The following is a 19,274-nucleotide window of genomic DNA, read 5'->3' as shown; positions in this document are numbered from 1 at the left end:
GTACAGCTTAGTCTAATGTGTCTGATTGTGTTGCAGAGAACTGTAAGTGTGAAGGGTGCTTCATTGTGCAGTGGCTTCAGAAAATAATGAATTTAGGGGCATATTATCAAGGGATTTATCTCTGCTTCTTTGGCTTTAAAAGCCAAGAAAGCGGAGATACAATTATCTCCCTACCAGCAACTGGGTGCTAACACGCAAATTCGCATGTTAGCACCCTTTTTCTCTACGCTTCCCCTTGCATCTCTAATGAGATGCAAAGGGGGCGTTCCAGAGAAAAATAATAGGAGAAATTTTGTTAAGCGACATTTCTCCTATTATCAAGAATTTCGCTAACCCTCTTAGTGATTAAAAAAAAGCAGCGCTAACCACGGTTAGCACTGCTTTTTTTTTTTACACCTGGTATTTTCCTGACTTAGCCATGATATCCACCTTCCATATGATATCATGGCTAAGTTTGTGAGCCCCTATCATCTAGCTAACGCCAAACTTCGAGAGATTATCGTTGGTTTTCCAGCGATAATCTCATTTGGCAGTTAGCGCGAGGATTTTTATCACTTCTGAGATATACCTTGTAATAGCAAGTTATCTCTGCGATAATTTCCGGCGATGCTTAGCGTTAAAAAATTCGTTGCTAAGCATCGTTAGCGCTAAATATCGCTAATCGTTGGTAATATGCCCCTCAGTTATTTACTTGTGCCTTAACTCTGATTGTTTTATTATGTGGGAACCGTGCGTAGGTGTTTCAAATGTCAGAACTGTGGGATTTATACTACTGCAATGTAGTGGTGAATTCAGAACCCTATTTCCTGATTTACTAACAAAACCTTTCCCTTATTAAGCAGAGTAGGGTGCTCTCTTTATGGAAGAACTGATTTTCATTCATTTTCCCTTTTGAGACAACTTTATAATAGTTCGTCTTTGTTATATGGTCTTTTGAATTGCTTTGAACATATTGAACAACGCATTTATGTATTGGTTTTTGATTACAACTAATTTGATGTTTTGAGTTCGTAACTTTGCTAACCCTTTGGAAAAAACCTTTATGGTTTGAAATGTAACCATCCCCTGTTCTCCTTGTGGGGCCTAATATGCTTCCCATTATTGTAATGTATTGAATTCTGATGTGAGCCTCAGTCAGAACTATAGGTTCATCGGGGAGCTTTTCATGACCCTCTATCTGCACCAGAATTTGCACAAAGTAAAGCGCTCTATCAGCTAGGTCATTGGTCAAACTAAGACTAATACAAGTTTAATACTTCCACCGCACTTAATACAAACCCAGCAAACGTTAGCGCATGGTCTGGCGAAGGGACCTCTCATGCCACACTGGAATGAGAAGCACACATATTTCATCCAGATGACTTGGAAAATCCCCAAATTATTTACTTTTTGTTTGAGTAGGTTGGGTAAAGGATGATATACTCAGTGCTAAATTTGAGCTGGTGGTTTCCAGCGCTCGGCACCAGCAGTTAATTGTCAACACTGGCACTTGGTGGCGCTGTCTGTCTAATTTAGAGATGAGCACAGCAACAGTTGTTTATTATTTCAATGTATATTAAAAATGACCAACAACTGCCACTCAAGCCATTCTTATAGCTTTTGGAGGCCTGGAATAGTCTGAATTGTCACACTTGTGGGAGTGTGATGTTTAGTGGGGCAATGAGTAGGGCAGGATGTGGTGGCCTCCCGACAATGGCCCTAAAGCATGTTATTATTATTTTTTTATTTAAAAGTTAAGCACTGGGCATACCCGCGCAGATTCCCTGGCCCTGCCTATGCGTTCTTGGGGATGAAACTAGGAACAGTAGAACTGCTGGCGCCAGGCGTCTAGTGCCAGTGGGTTTGTGGGTGCCAGAAGAGGAAAGCCCATCACTGGATTGCACCCCCTGCCCCGCCCCAGGGGAGTGGACACGAGGGGCCTCATTTATGAGGCTGTGCGTCACTTTTACGCCGCCGGTGCGTCACTTTTTGTGACGCACCAGTGGCGTAAAAAATGCGCCTTGTTGCATCTAGGTAGATGCGGCACTTTGTAAACTCCTGCGCCACATTATACCTGCGCCAGGTATAATGTATGCAAGGGGGGCGTATTGACGCAAGAAAGGGTCATGGAAGTGACACAGTGAAATCTATAAGATTTCACTACGCCACTTCTAGGACTCAAATGCGTCAAAATCTTGCGCCTGCCTCACAGCAGGCGTAAGACTGACGCAGGCCCTTTCACATGGGGCGTGCCCCATGTGAAAGGACGCATTGCTGGAGTTGCGTCACTTTTGTGACACACTCCAGCAATGTGTCACTTTTGCACCATACAAATACGTCAGAAATACTGACGTATCTGTAACTCCTTGCGACATGATGCGTCATACTGTAAAAATGACGCATCATTGGTGTCGCAAGGAGGGCACAGTGAAAAGTGACGCATCGCTGTTTTCACGCAGCGATGCGTCACTTTTCATAAATGAGGCCCGAGGTTTGGACATCTGTGCAGCAGCAGTATGAGCAGTGCACAAAGTGAGAGGTTCACACGAAAATTCCATAAAATATGGACTAGGCGGCGTCGAGGGAGTGAGGGATGGGGGAGGAGGGTTACATCAATAAATTACGGAAAACAATTTTGTATTCTGCTATGAGTCCTAGATGATACTTTTGGTTTATGATAACAATGAAATCTTTTTAGTAAGCATTTCCTACAAAAAAAGACTGAGTCACTCTTTCCAACATGAACATCTTTATGTATCAGTCCTATGGTGTTCTCTGGAGGGTGCAGGGCCCTCCCTCTGGGCCACCGAGGTGGGAGACTGAACAAACCTGGTGAAAGGGGCGTGGATCACAAGTGAGTGAAAGCCCCTGTCCCACTTTGCACCATGTCACAGACCCGCGCACACCAGCCGGAGAGGAACATTTCCCTTCCAGGTGAGTCTGTTTGCAGGTGATTTCCATCCTGCCTCGCAGAGCAGAGGCCTTCGCACGCCCCAGCAGCCCCACTTGTGGCTGGGTGTCCTTCTTGTAAGTATTCCCGTGGGGTGAGATGGTCCAGGGGTGCATTATACACTACAGAGCCTGGAGGCAGGCGGGGGCTCATCTCAGACACCCCAGGTCCATCATGAAGCGAAGATGGAGGAGACACAGGTGGGAGGGGAGAAGAGAGAGAGAGAGAGAGAGAGAGAGAGAAAGAGGGAGAGCGAGAGAAAGAGGGAGAGAGAAAGAGAGAAAGAGGGAGAGAGAAAGAGAGAAAGAGGGGGAGAGAGAGAGAGAAAGAGGGAGAGAGAAAGAGAGAAAGAGGGGGAGAGAGAGAGAGAAAGAGGGAGAGAGAAAGAGAGAAAGAGGGGGAGAGAGAGAGAGAAAGAGGGAGAGAGAAAGAGATAAAGAGGGGGAGAGAGAGAGAGAAAGAGGGAGAGAGAAAGAGAGAAAGAGGGGGAGAGAGAGAGAGAAAGAGGGGGAGAGAGAGAGAGAAAGAGGGAGAGAGAAAGAGAGAAAGAGGGGGAGAGAGAGAGAGAAAGAGGGAGAGAGAAAGAGAGAAAGAGGGAGAGAGAAAGAGAGAAAGAGGGGGAGAGAGAGAGAGAAAGAGGGAGAGAGAAAGAGAGAAAGAGGGGGAGAGAGAGAGAGAAAGAGGGAGAGAGAAAGAGAGAAAGAGGGGGAGAGAGAGAGAGAAAGAGGGAGGGAGAAAGAGAGAAAGAGGGGAGAGAGAGAGAGAAAGAGGGAGGGAGAGAGAGAGAGGAGATAGAGAAGAGAGAGAGAGAGAAAGAGGGAGGGAGAGAGAGAGAGGAGATAGAGAAGAGAGAGAGAGAGAAAGAGGGAGAGAGAAAGAGGGAGAGAGAAAGAGGGCGAGAGAGAGGGAGAGAGACAGAAAGAGGGAGAGAGAAAGAGAGAAAGAGAAAGAGGGAGGGAGAGAGAGAGAGAGGATGAGAGAGAGAGGAGATAGAGAAGAGAGAGAGAGAGAGAAAGAGGGAGAGAGAAAGAGGGAGAGAGAGAGAGAAAGAGGGAGAGAGAGAGACAGAGAGAGAGAGAGAGAGAGAGAGAGAGAGACAGAGAGAGAGAGAGGGAGAGAAAGAGGGAGAGAGAGGGGGAGAAAGAGAGAGAGAAAGAGAAAGGGAGAGAGAGAGAGAGAGGATGAGAGAGAGCGAGGATGAGAGAGAGCGAGGATGAGAGGGAGAGAGGAAATAGAGAAGAGAGAAAGAGGGAGAGAGAGAGAGGATGAGAGAGAGGAGATAGAGAAGAGGGTGAGAGAAAGAGGGAGAGAAAAAGAGAAAAAGAGGGCGAGAGAGAGAAAGAGGGAGGGAGAGAGACAGAGAGGATGAGAGAGGAGAGAGAGAGAGAGAGGGCGGATGAGCGAGAGAGAGGATGAGAGAGAGAAAGAGAGAGTCATTTCCATATAAAAGTACTTACCTGCCAAGAAAGCTTGAGGAAACAAATTGTAGAAAATTAGGTGGAATTTCTGTTTTTTTAACACTAAAACAGCAAGGAGGAACTTGTATATAAAAAACAACAGATTGACACTAAGTAGTTATTCCAATTTACAAAAAGTGTATGCTTCGAAAGGTAAAGGCTTTAGATTGGGTGTAGTGATTCCTTGGGCAGACTTTGCAACTAAGAAATATGGGGTGGAACTGCTATACATGGCACATTTGTGTGATCTTGGGCATTAAACTGCCTCACTTCTCTCTTCTGATAAAAAAAAAAGAGCGCCCTGAGGCAACTTAGCTTCTTCGGATATTGTGCAAGGAAATATGTACAGCCGAAGTCATACACATGAATTTACTTCATATGGTCCAGTCTCACCGTCACGTGGTGATAAAGCTGCGCATTGTCTGTCTTCTGGGAATGAATGGATGGGGGGAGGGTACACGTCAGCAGGGTTTAGGGATGGGCGTTGGTTGACGGAGGGCACCCCTATAAGGACTTCCGATACCCGGAAAACTCGAGTCATTTTGTACTGGTAAAAAAACACCATCAGTGTTGCAGGGGCTATAATGCTCTTAAATTAAATGTGCTGGGGTATTTTTTATACCCGTGAAAGCAATTCAGAAAGTCGTCGATGAATCATTTCTAAGGTAAATCACAAATGGATATATGGAAATATACATAATTTATTAAAAAGTAAAACGTAAATGACATTGTTTTTCGCATATCTGTGAGATTACATTTTTTTTATATAAAGCGCATATGTAGCCAGGAGGCCACTTCGTAGCGCTGACAAAACATAGCCATGTCACAAATCTCACTTTGCAATGTTCTATTTTAAAATATTTTTCATAAGTAATTGCCTTTGACTTCGTACGTTATCCCTGATTCCGACTCTAAGTCTAAATTACTACATTAAGAGCACTCAACATTTTAATATCTGAATTCCTATGTGCATATCAGACTGATTGATTGCACACTGTATAAATGACTCCATCTTTGTAAATCAATCCTAGAATATCTTTCAACTGTTGAGTCATTTATTGTGTAAAACATTATGGGGCATATTTACAATAACTGGTGCATCCCAGCAAATCAGCAGGGTTGCGCCAGTTATTGTGCGCCACAGCTCCGCCATCATGGATGCACCACATTTACAATGCGGCACACCATGGTGCAAAAACGGCAGAGATGCGTGACGCATCTCTGCCGTAAAAGTGACGCATTGCTGGAGTTGCATCGCAAGTGGACGCAGCTCCAGCAATGCTCTGGGGGCCCTATCTAGTTAATGCTGCGTCAATCCTTACGCCTGCGTCAGGCAGGCGCAGGATTTTGACGCAGCATGGGCCTAAAAGTGACTGAGTGAAATCTTGTAGATTTCACTCAGCTACTTTTAGGAGGCGTTCCTGCGCCGGAACGCCCCCCCCTGCACAGGAACGCCTACATGTGGCGCAGGACATTACAACGTGACGCATCTCCCAGATGCGTCACGTTGTAAGTACTCCTGCACCATGGAGCAGGATTTGTGCTGCCGCTGCGTCACAAAAGTGACGCAACGGCGGCGCAAATGAGGCGCAAGAGGCGTGTAAATCTGCCCCTATTTTCTTTGATTTTACGCAGCAAGCGCATGTAAACATATGTTTGCTTTATCTGTGAATAATAAATGATATACTTATTTTACATCACGAGTAAAAGTACTCAGTACAGTTCAATATGAAATTCGGCATAGACTCGCCTTTTAAGATCAGAGGTGGGGGTTCTCCCTTATGAGAGAAATGTACCCACTTATATAGGAGTTTAAACAATGGGGTTCATACATTTGGTGGGAACACATGATTCAGTAAGTTTAAACAAATAGGAAACAGTCCAAAAGAAACATTTCTACTTAGAATACATTCCGAGATTTCCCCACCATCAACACACTATGGTTCAATCTTTCTCACGGTCTTGACTGTACAGTTTAGCCGATACAATCTTAACAGAACTAGGGTGAGCAAGATCTGTCCTTGGCTTAGTACATTTTGTGCTGACTTCTGTGAAACGATTAAAGTTTATTTTAGAGCAGGAATCAATAATAATATGATGAGATAGGATGACGTCTAAGCAAGATGGAAGAGGATGTAAACAAAGGTTCCGCATTAGTTCAAAATATAGGGGCATATTCTCAAGGACATATCGCAGAGTTAACAGCACTTTATCGCAGCCAAAGCTGCGATAAATGTATCACCCCATTCACAAGCAGGTGCTAACAGCCGACATCACCAGTTAACCCGCGATAGCAGCCGCAAAAAACATTGCCACCGACGACCCCTGCAACTATCGCTAATGGGATGCAGAGTAGGCGTTCCCATGCAAAAAGCCACGACAACACCATTCCACAACATTCTCAACGACCATCCAGATCCCAAAATATGCGATCAGGCACGTTAGCAGCAGGAAATTAACACCTGCTCTGACCTGGTGCAAAGTCGGACGGCAGCTTGCACCACAAAGGGAGCCCAGCCCAGAGCCACACCTGAAGGGCAACAGATGCCATTGAGCCACTGAACATGCGGGCTGGACACCCAAGAGGGTCACAACACCCACCACCACCACCCCCACAACCCCCGGGCCCTACCTCGGGCACCCCCCATCTCCCCCGGACATGAACAAAAGCTCCCGCATGATGTCGCACAATTGCAACAATCAACATACATGTGAGTAGTGAAATCCTGATTCATTCAATCACCATTGAAAGACTAAACAAAGTATCACATTCTAATATGTCTCCAAACAACTATTTTGAAGAGTCATGGCGGGGCATCCCTGGACAATCTGTGAGTCACAGCCTGCAAGACAATATCCAAGATAAGAAGGTGTGTCAGGCACTCATCAAAGGACAGAGAGAGAGAGAAAGAGAGAGACTGAACAAGGAGCACAAGGCCAATCGGGCCCTTGGCACATGCATCATGCCAACAGCTGAGTGTGTCGCGAAATTGGTGCACCCCAAATCACAGGCCTGGCATCAAAGTCAGGTGAAAGCCACATCACAGTTAAGAAATGCAAGCAGCAGTCAGACTAAAATTAGGTATGAAATCTCCTTTGTCTCAATACACAAGGCAGAAGGACAACCAAACCTCCGACCTTAGTCCTGAATGCGGCTGGCACACCCTGCGTGAGATACCATACCAGTCTCCGATGACTCCCACACCGCGAACTGCGCTAATGAAAGACCAACGTGTCCACACCCCACACACACTTGTCCCTGCTCTAGCTACACCTGCAAGGGATGCCGTTGAAACATTGGTTAAAAACAACACATACGACCAAATGTTGCACACACATATGACTCATTGCCCAGAGCTGTGGCATATCGATCGTCCACCGCACTGCCACCGGTCTGAGGATTGCCGGTGCTACGAGACCAACAAACGCAATGGCAGTCAATCCCGTGCACATGCACAACCCCTGTCACGTGGAACTGTACCGTGCACGAATGCTGCATCTGTTGGGATCACTGCCAATGGCAGTGTTGCAAATCAGTTTCCGTCTTGCCTATGTCACCTGCGTCCAGCCCTGGTTCCACTGTCGATCATGCACATTCAGGTGGCTCATGGAGGTCTGCCTATCCAACGCAACGGTAGCAAAATTGGATTATGACTTGACAGTGCGCCCCCTGTTGGCCCACGAACAGGAGTGTCACCGGGATACCCGTGCATGGGATGCCTTGATCTTTGGCGTATGTGCTGGCAGTTGTGCATGGGAGTTTGCACAACTCCTCGTGTGCAGTGACCATATCGAGGCGCTCCCCTATTGGTCTGTGTTGCGGATTGGTGAAACAGCGTGGACTGAGCACATCTGCTGGACCAGTAATGGATTGTCACTCCCTGGTGTTCCTTGAACTCGACAACTACTTACTCATGGAACAGATTGCACATGAAGGAGCGCTCACATTCATGGACGACTAACTACGTTCCCTGCAGCCACATCGGATTGTCTGCCACAGGATAGGTCCCCACACCTTATTGCTTCTTGGGGAATGCTCATATATCCCACCACAACAGTGTACATGTCTGCCATCTCCTGGACTCAGAATGCATGTGCGTGGAACTACGCGTGTGTACACACACCTGTGCAAGGTGATGAAGTCCCATGGGTGGGGCAGCACAGTGTCATTTGGCAACGTTCCCAATTCGGACATACTGCTGGGGGGTAGAGTACACACATGGCAATGTAGTACGACATTTGACCTTGTAGGACCCTTTCACCTGCTCACTGTCAGCAGAGCAGACAGTAGGCGCAGACCGTTGGGACAGCACTATGCCGATTCCATAAGCTGTGAGTCGTGTCCCCTGACACGGGGTGAAGAGCAGACGCCAAACATCACATGACTCGTCCAGCAAGGCAAGGTGGGCTGAGCGCGCTGCCATCCGTAATGATTTGTGTACAATTTTGCCTCCCCATTCCCTGCACCTAGACATGTGCCCATGCTGCGTGTAAGTGTCTTAAGCATTCCCCTGCATGTTGTGGCCCTTGCTTTGCCCGTACTGACACGCACATGTTAATAAAGTCTACGCAACTTCACTACTGTTTAACTGTGATGCGTGTTGATCAGAATGTGCCTCAATGAGCATTGTCCGTACACAGGTAGGGACTGACTGACGAATGTACAATGGGGGTGGGTCCCTTTTAACTGCTCCACCTCTGTGAGAAAGACATTGTGTTCGGGATAGTTGCTGGCAGACCTGTGCATTTATGTGTCCTCAGCAATGTGAGTATGGTGTCCAACTTCTGGCCATGAAGAGCAATGTTATACATCAAAACAGACTGTGGCCACACAGATGTGTGTGAGTAGGTTTACAAAGTGACCTTCTGTTGTCACATGTGATGCAGGACATCACTTCTGGCCTGCTCCCGATTTTGTCACTACTACACACAGCCCTATTTATTACATGGACATGTGCCTACGCTGGGGGGGTTGCGAGATTGTTGTGCCAGTGCAATGAGGCCACAGCTAGTTCACACCTGCACAGTCATCAAATTGGCCACGTAGCTCAGGGTCAAACATCCGCATTGATGTCATTTACCAGGGTGTACCTTCTTGTGCAATAAATGTCCCTAAACCTATCCATACTTTCATACTTGAGTGAACGTAGACATGAGACATCTGTGTGATTTCAAATGTTTTATTCATATTCTGGTGATGACGGAGCTGGAGCTGTACATGGCCATGCCACACACCCAATGTGAGCCCAGTGGTGGGCCAACCAGAGGCCTCTGGAGAATGAAAAGTGAATTGTACGAGGGAGAGTGCAGTCCACAGCCGGATTGCTGTGTATTTGGTAACCAGTGAAGATATGGCAGTCCATGTCCGGGTACAGGTGAATGTTGCAGAGTGTTCCGGGGGACAGTTGGAGGTGTTGTACCAGGGCATGATGCGTAGGGCTGAACCAGGCAGGGACAGGCCATATGGCGGGGATGGATGATACTACCTCCTTCATCACACAGTCATCACCATCCACATCTTACTCCTCTGATACGTCTTCTGTGTCCGATGTGTCAGGTGTGTGTGGTGGTGTTATGGCTGCATCACTGTGTGCCACTGACACATCAGGGTGCGAAGGTGACTGGGTTGCATCACTGTGTGCCACTGACACATCAGGGGTCGGAGATGTGTGTGTTGAAGTTCCTGCAGCAGTTATCTGGGACAGGCTCTGTGGCAGCAATGGCAAGATGAGGAACTGTGAGGCATGGAAGATCCCAGCTACATTTCACTGGTGTTCAGCCGTGGCAGCCATACTTCCAGCCAGCATTGGCTCCATGGTCTCCATTGTGCTGCACATCTATGCCAATTCTGTGCTCTCTTCGCTGGTGCCTGTCTGACTAGACAGTTGTTGTATCCGAGTAATGGCCCCAGCGATGTCAGCCAGGGATTGTCGGGGAGCATGGTGTGGACAGTGGGTGTACGTTAGGGACTGTAAGTGGTACCTGATGGGACTCAGACCCCACATATGGCATTATGTTTGTCTGCCACCAGCTCGAAACCCACCCGCAGCTAGAATTCCTGTATTGGTCGGGGGTCCTGGTGGACGGCCGTGGTGGTGTGTGTTTCCTGCTGTGTGGTCTGTGCAGGGTGTGGGGTCACCTTGAGGCAGCTGGGCTGCCCTGCTCCTGGGGGTGGGGGGCGGAGGCTGTCCATTATCCGTTGGAGGGTGTCTGAGCATATGTGCAGGTTGTCCTCTTCATCATCACTGATGAGATTTGTGGTCTGCTCTGCAGTAGGTGTTGATTGGGAGATGCAGGTTTGCTCAGTGTCCCACGTATGTTGACGCTTTGTAGATATTTACATACAGACTGCATGACAATGTACATTGTGACTGTTTTGGTGGAGCTGGCTATTTGATGGCAGACAGTGCAAATTTCGACTACATGACGGACGTGTGGTTGTACTTGTACATTATCATCTCACATTGTCAGGCAATGCCAGATGTGAGTGGCCAGTTACTACGCACAAGCGAAACCTGTTGTGTCCTCTGTCCTGTGGTGTAGATATTGCACTTTGTCCCACATTGCCATCAATGTTGATGTGCTGTGATTGCTATGTGTGTGTGGTGCATTGTGGGAGAGTCGCCGCTGAAGCTCAGATTTCACGGACCCTTATCCCTTTGAGGCAGTGTTCCTTTGACTTGTGTGCGCTTTGGGGGCTGGGATGTTTGCGACCTGGGTCATTTGTGTTCTTGGACAGGTTTTGTCGTCTTGTGCATTGTTTGTCTGCTGATGTGTTATGGACGTCCTGGGTTGTAGGTGCACGTGGATGTGTCAGAGTGTGACCTGCTCCTTCACGGATGTGGTACACACTGGGCCAACTCAATGTCAACTCATGCACCATGTCAATTATTGCGAATGCAGCCATGCTATCGGTCATGCAGTGTCACTTGCATAGTCAGTGTGGCTCACAGAGCCGCTGTTTTTCAGGATTCTGCACATGTGCATGGGTGAGTTATGGCATTGGTGATATGGAGGTGGCCCATTTGTGCACATTATGGACGGCGCCCTACTTGGTGTTTCTATGTGTGCTGCAGTGTGCCACGGGTATCAGGGACATGTTCCACTATCATTGTGCATGTACAGTGTGCTACACATGTTTGTGCATGTGTGCCATTATGCCCATCTCCCACCGCCCCTGGTGATTACTCACCCTGTTGGGTCAGGTCATATCGAGCTGTGTCCATACCCCCAACTCCTTGCACCGTCTCCACACAGATGACTGTGGCGCAGGACTTCCACCTCCAGTTGCCTCTGCTGCCTACCTGTTGGCGGCGAGTTTCTGTTTGGTCTGGCTTTGCACGTCATGCCAGCGCCCCTTGACCTCCTCCATTGACCTCCTCGACACTCCCACTGCATTGACGTTGTTGACGATAGACTGCCATATTTCCGTTTGTGTTGCCAATGACGCAGTGGGGCTGACGAAGAGTTGTTGGTAGTGTTCGGTCACCTCCGTGACGATGATCAGGTCTTCCTGTGGACTGAACCCCGTCTTCCTCTTCTCCTTGCCCTTCCCCGAACACGGGGTTCCTGGCTGGTCCTCCGTGGGGCTTGTGGGGTTAGGGTTGTCCTCTGCACTCGGTCCAGGTGCATCCATGGTGCTATGAATGAATGAATGAACCAGATCTTATCGCGCGCAAACTTAGCCCCAATGGGCGTCAAGGCGCACTTTGCTTTGGTTTTGGTGTTTTTTTTGTTGCTTTTGTAGAGCATCGCAACTTTTTTGGCATTCATGTTTCACATTTTTTGTGCATCGCGTTGATTTTTACACGGTCATTTGACGCGTTATCCTGCTGCTATCGCCGCATGGTGCCGCCGGGTTGGGAATTGAACGTTAAGAAGGTGTTATTTTGTCACAATAGACTGGTATATGCAAAGTTGCGTTATGCTAAATTTGCAATGTTCATCACACATTCTTGAGAAATCCCCCATAGTGCATTGCTTTTATTTAACAGAAAATCAGCACTCACAGTGGCATGACCAACAAGCATTGGCAAAGGCAGAAGGTCGCACCTTTAGGACCTTTCCCAATGGTTCTAGCCATGTTGTACATCAACCCCATGCTGTGCAGCAAGGCATTTAGAAAAAAAACATAAGCAGCCCACATGTATTGTAAGGACGCACACCAAGAATACACATGCCTTGAAAATGACGTGAGTGCCTTTTTTCTGTTTGCCAATCTGAGCCGGAAACACTGCACACCCGTGAAGCACACAACAGACACTATCACAGAGACCAGCGTTAACTGCACCCTTTCTACACGCAGAGCGAGAACAACTTTCCTAGGCAGTAAGTACTGTAAATATTATATTGGTCTACTTAGCATGATGTGGGGGATAACCCAAGCTCCGTGCAATCAATTGACAACAGTTTAAAACATGTTAATTATTCTTTTATTAAGATTTTTCTAAAAAAGTGTGGCATACGAATATTCAAAGGACATTTGTGCATAAGTGCCTATACATCAGTTACGGTGTATTTACCATGAGTTACGAGCGGTACGCACTTTATACAAAACAACACAATAAAAACCAAACATAATACATGTACAACATACTAGACCACGATTCAAATAGACAATTGATGTATATTGACTTCAGGTACAAAATTTCAAACAGTTGGTATATGGTGGCTGAAGGTGACAAAATCTCTACGCTCGTTTCGGCACAGGGCGTGTCTTCATCAGGAGAGCCACGACAAAATATCAAGAAGAGGGTAGAATTAAACTGATCCAGGGGGATGCACCTGGAGTAACCAAGGGCAAGGGTACCGCTGTGCGATCTGTGACCTAAGATAGAGCGATGATGTTCATTCGTTAAGAGTTATAATCAAGCTTCATGTAGGTCAGTGTGCCATAGATATATAGCGATGCAGTGCCGGAATCTTCCAAATCGATTACTGCGGGAACATTCTATTTAAAGCTTTCTCCCAGGACCACAGTTTAATGATTAGATCGGGTCGATGTAATATGCTGTGGGAACACGCTATGCTCCGTGTTTCTGCTCGCATGGGCTGTTGCCATCACCTAATCGCACGTAATATGACTTACTCTTTACACTGGGGTCCTGGGAGCTCGGCAGCTCCCGTTTAGTCTGTTGCCATTCTGATCACGAGCACGGCGGACTGTACTCGCATTTTTACATCACCGAGTAAACAAAAAGATTTGGAAGATTCCGGCACTGCATCGCTATATATCTATGGCACACTGACCTACATGAAGCTTGATTATAACTCTTAACGAATGAACATCATCGCTCTATCTTAGGTCACAGATCGCACAGCGGTACCCTTGCCCTTGGTTACTCCAGGTACATCCCCCTGGATCAGTTTAATTCTACCCTCTTCTTGATATTTTGTCGTGGCTCTCCTGTCGAAGGCACGCCCTGTGCCAAAACGCGCGTAGAGATTTTGTCACCTTCAGCCACCATATACCAACTGTTTGAAATTTTGTACCTGAAGTCAATATACATCAATTGTCTATTTGAATCGTGGTCTAGTATGTTGTACATGTATTATGTTTGGTTTTTATTGTGTTGTTGTGTATAAAGTGCGTACCGCTCGTAACTCATGGTAAATACACCGTAACTGATGTATAGGCACTTATACACAAATGTTCTTTGAATATTCATATGCCACACTTTTTTAGAAAAATCTTAATAAAAGAATAATTAACATGTTTTAAACTGTTGTCAATTGATTGCACGGAGCTTGGGTTATCCCCCACATCATGCTAAGTAGACCAATGTAATATTTACAGTACTTACTGCCTAGGAAAGTTGTTCTCGCTTTGCTATTTGCCCTGTTCTAGGAGTTCTAGAGCTTTACAGGGGGTCCCTTTTTGACTCACACCCTTTCTACACGCATCAAGAATCAATTAATGAAAACTTATGTAAGCGTGAAAAAGTAATTGAAAAGATTGTTTAACAGTGGTAGTATATATTTAGGAAAATTAAAAATTATTGTCTTATTTCAGTAGGTGCGTATTTTGTGTGAAAGTGTCTGTATAGCCTTTTTGAAATTGTACTTATCTGTAAGACTGTGAGTTTCCAAACGGTGGCTGCATGTAATGTTGCTAGTCACCAGCGGGTAATGGCAATTCAATAGAATTGTGTAATTGCAATGAATTTTGCAAAACAAATCACATATACATTCAATACATTGGGAAAGTGGTCAGAAGTAAGTTATTGTGCGTCGAGCACTGAACATTTGGGCCCAGATTGCAAGACACTTGCATATTTAACCTTATACTGCACATTCCTCTCCATATGTACCGCTGGCGGGCAATGTGCTAGCCTGTGCTAGTACATGCACCTTGCATCATGCAGAATGCAGCAAACGTAGAAAGAGGAAAACACGAAGAGAAATAAAGATATTTTTCCTCATTACGTCTCACCCGGGGAGGCGTAGCATTTTGACACATTCCCAGATCTACCAATAATGGTAAATCAGGCAATGTGGCAAAATCAAAGGGTGGATGCCTGGGAAGATGATGCAAGGGTGCCTGTGTTGGCGCTTGGCAGCCAAAACAGCACCAGTGCAAGGGAAAAAGGGAGAAATGGACCATATTGGATAAATACGGCACATCCCTGCCCTTTCCCTGTGACGCAGGGCAGCGAGGCAAGCTGACTTGCTGTGCTGCCCTGCACCACTAAAGCCATAAATATGGCCAGGTTAACCCCAGTAAAAAGTTCAAATAAAAACATTTAATTTCCATTTCCTAAGGATATAAATAAGACAAATACTTTTGTATGCACAAGGCATTACACGAACATGAGTAAAGGAGACAGTTGTTCAAATAACATGGTTGTTGGAATTATTCTTATATTTCAAAAAAGATAAAGGACAAGGCCATATTCATACAATTGGGGCAGCACAGCGAGGAAAAATTCAAATGACAACCAGATATAAACTTGGTGCTCAAATATGTACAAGTAGTCAGTGGCGACACAAGTGATATAGTGAACAGCGTGAACGGCGCAAAGTGAGCGAAGTGAAAGATATACAGTGGGTGACTCAGTGAGTGACAAAGTTGGAGTGACTTTACACTTATAATCACAATTTAAAAAGAGCCACAATAGAAGGTGCGCCTGTGGTTGCGCTGCGGGGTCGACGACGTTTCGGTCCTCAATTATTCGGGACCATCCTCAGGACATGGTTGCCTCAATTAAGGTGCTGGTAAGAAAACAACGATCGGTCTGAAGGATCCGATCTTCTGCAGGTGTGGAGTCTTCCTCAAAGTGTCTGGAACGAGCAGGAAAAGGAAACCCCAGATGGGAGGCGTCTTAGTTATAAGGTCGAATTAAGGAGTCCAAGTGAACCGGACCTGGATTAATCAAGGTCGAGATCCGGAATAAATCCGTGGTGTTACACCAGTCAGAGATCAGGCATGCCATGACTTCCGGAATGCGGAAGTCATTGCACTGTATATATCTTTCACTTCGCTCACTTTGCGCCGTTCACGCTGTTCACTATATCACTTGTGTCGCCACTGACTACTTGTACATATTTGAGCACCAAGTTTATATCTGGTTGTCATTTGAATTTTTCCTCGCTGTGCTGCCCCAATTGTATGAATATGGCCTTGTCCTTTATCTTTTTTGAAATATAAGAATAATTCCAACAACCATGTTATTTGAACAACTGTCTCCTTTACTCATGTTCGTGTAATGCCTTGTGCATACAAAAGTACTTGTCTTATTTATATCCTTAGGACATGCCCACCTGGGCTTTCCTTTTAGTAGTCATTGTTACCAGGTGTGTTAGTGCAATTGAAGTGTAACACGTCTCCCAGAATGCGATTGTTTTTTCAATTTATTTAAATGAAAGCCCAGAACTGGTAAAGTTGCGTTCCAGTGATATGGAGCTATGTGCTCATCTTAAGACATGATCCTTTACCATAATATTACTTTTCTACTATAGCAAGAGATATTTTTTCTCATGTCTGTGTGGTTAAATATTTACATATGATATCCATTTCTTGTGTTTATTTTTTCTTTTCTCAAAATTGATTTCCCCCGAATGTCAATATTTTATCTATATTTCATACAATTTCAAATGTACTACTTTAGTGCATGCATGCATACATCTATGCAGTCGCTCTACATATCCTGGAACTTGTAGTCCTGTTTTTCCCATGGTACATTAAGGTCTATTTATACTTGAATGCAGAGAGGAAACACGCTTGGGCTGGTTGAACTTCCAAAGCTTGGACCTGGGAAACTTCAGAGCTCTGTGTATCTGCTGCAGACCCTCAGGTGTTCCAGGTCCATGCATCAACATTTCTTCCAGTCCAGGAACTTTCTTTAAATCCTGGGAAGTGAAGTGCTGGTTTTTAGAATGGGTTAAACAGAACTACAAGTCACAGGATTAAAAAACCTGGCTTGGATGAGCTACTAATGCATGGGCCTGGGACACTTCAGAGCTCTGTTTATCTGCTGCAAACCTCTCAGGTGTCCCAGCTCCACACATGAACAGTTCCTCCAGTCCAAGAACTTTCTTTTGAATCCTGGGAGGTACAGTGCTGGTTTTAGAATGGATTAAACCGGACTACAAATCCCAGAACTCACAGAAAAGAAACTTGGCTTGTATGAGCTACTAACGCATGGACCTTGGATATGTGGTAACACTACCCTTCTGTCTCACACCTGGGTACATTAAGGAATCTTCTCTTCCTCCTCCCAGAGCAATGGAACTCATCCTGGCGTTGCTGCTTCTCTTCGGGGTCTTCGAAGGGGTACGCCTGCAGTTCGTTTGTAATGCAGTAGTTACTGGTAAGTAGTGGCTCATCATCTTTCCTGTTTTACATCTCCCTGCGTCTGGTGTCTATGGGTGGTCTCTACTCAAGGCTTATCCCTGTTGGGGGGCTGTCCGACGTCACAGTGGGCATGTGCGGTGGACGGCCGGGGGCTGTCCGATCCCCGCCCACTCATTAATTACCCAGCACTGCAGCGGAATTTGCGCCACAGTCAAGGGGTTAATGGGGTCCCCTATTGGAACCAGATCATTCAGGCTTGAATCCTAACCGAACCTATTCTATTATTCTAAACTATTTTTTTACTAAATGCCTTAAATCGTTTGCATCTTGCTTTTTAAACACTCCTTCCCCGCATGTCCAACTTCCTTCCTCTCCCACGTCTCCATTCTCCCCACTCTGTTTCCATTTCTCCACAGCTGTAGGCCTGTATGTTTTTTGGTGCATCTTGTAATTCTACCCTCTGTTCCACAGAGCTAAGTGACATTTAAAAAAATCCTGCCATTCCAACATTTTGTGATTTAAGAAATCTAATTTGCATTTTTGATTTTCAAAGTTGTCTTTTTTTTGTTCTTCTTTCCTTCGTTTTGATGATCACCTTGCCGCCCAGAATAATCCCATTTAAAGATGTTGTGAATAATGATAAAATATAGAACTATAGATGGGTAGCAGTGAGTAAGGGTGATGTTTTTCACTGAGGGGTTCTGATTGACATCAAATCAATCAGCACCCCCTGGTCTAAAAACTATTTTGTAACTAGAATCAATTGCCCACCTTTTTGTAAAGTGTATTTAAAATACAATAAAGTAGGGTATATTGACCATGTCTGTAGTAATGCAGTGAAAAGAATTAACAGTACAACAAACCCACAAACAAATAAGCATTAGTGAAACAAAAATGTAGTTATTTGACAAAAGAAGGGAGGCCAGGATGAAACTACAACTGCTTAATAATAATAATAATAATAATAAGGCCATTTCTAAAGCGCCTGGTTACACCAGTGACGGTGTGTCCCCGCGCTGAAAGACTGCTGCTCCCAACTGAAGCTAACAACCAAGATGCAGTAAGTTCTCAACGTGTCTGAATACACTTACTTTGGAAAAAGGTGAGTTTTTAGATTCTGTCTAAATCTTGTTTCGGAGGGTTCCATCCGAAGGTTCAGGGGGAGGCCATTCCAGTGCTTGCTTGCCAAGAAGCGGAATGAGCTACCTCCCATTCTGGACTTATAGATACGGGGGAGTTTGAATAGCATCACTCCAGCGGATCTAAGATTACGAGAAGGGCGGTGGATGATAAGGAGTCTTTGCAAGTATTTGGGGCCTTTTTCATGGGCAATGCGGTGAGCCATACATAGTGCCTTAAATTTAATCCGCTCCACGATAGGGAGCCAGTGGAGTTTGCGTAATGCCGTTGTGCCAGATGCCCTACGAGGAAGGTTTAATACTAAACGGGCGGCGGCATTTTGGACACATTGCAGTTGTTGAATGCCTTTTTTACTCAGGCCAAGGAGAAGGGCATTGCCGTAGTCCAGATGCGGCGTGACTAGGGCGTGGGTAAGTTTCTTCCTGACACCAAAGGGGAGCAGGTCGAGAACTTTGCGGAGGGTTTTAAGAATTCCAAAGCATTTACCAGTGATTTTATTGATTTGTTGCTTGAAGGACAACTCCGCATCAATCATAATTCCCAGGTTTCTTACAGCCTCTGCTGGGTGGGGGATAGGCCCTAGTTCCGTCGGCCACCAGACCTGTGACCAGGTAGATGACGATTTACCGATCACTAGTAGCTCAGTTTTTTCGCCATTGAGGCGGAGGCAATTGTTGTTCATCCACCCAGCAACTGCCCGCATGCAGTTGGAAAAATTAATGGCTTCCTCAGGTTGGTTATTGGCAAGTTGAATTATTAGTTGGGTATCGTCAGCGTATGTGACGATATCCACACCATAGGATTCCACAATATGTGCCAAAGGCTCCATATATATATTGAACAGCGTGGGGCTCAAACTTGAGCCCTGTGGAACCCCATGCCTTAACTTGCGGGGGGATGACTTATAGGGAGGGCAATGTACCTGGAGACTCCTATTATCCAGGAAGGATCTTAC

The 19,274-nt window shown here is 45.8% G+C and overlaps 1 protein-coding gene across 1 annotated transcript in view; it reads left to right on the top strand.

Moving 5' to 3' along the window:
- RECQL4 (RecQ like helicase 4) overlaps window positions 1-19,274 on the top strand; it is a 281,776-nt gene that overhangs the window by 234,018 nt on the left and 28,484 nt on the right. The window contains exon 25 of the mRNA XM_078686614.1: window positions 17,107-17,195. Within this exon, the coding sequence (XP_078542740.1) occupies window positions 17,107-17,189 (83 nt within the window). The 3' untranslated portion in view covers window positions 17,190-17,195. The remainder of the gene's footprint in view (window positions 1-17,106; window positions 17,196-19,274) is intronic.

Source organism: Lissotriton helveticus, chromosome 4_1 (assembly GCF_964261635.1).
Source record: "Lissotriton helveticus chromosome 4_1, aLisHel1.1, whole genome shotgun sequence".
Taxonomy (NCBI): Eukaryota; Metazoa; Chordata; class Amphibia; order Caudata; family Salamandridae; genus Lissotriton; species Lissotriton helveticus.
This window is presented reverse-complemented; position numbering and strand designations above follow the sequence as displayed.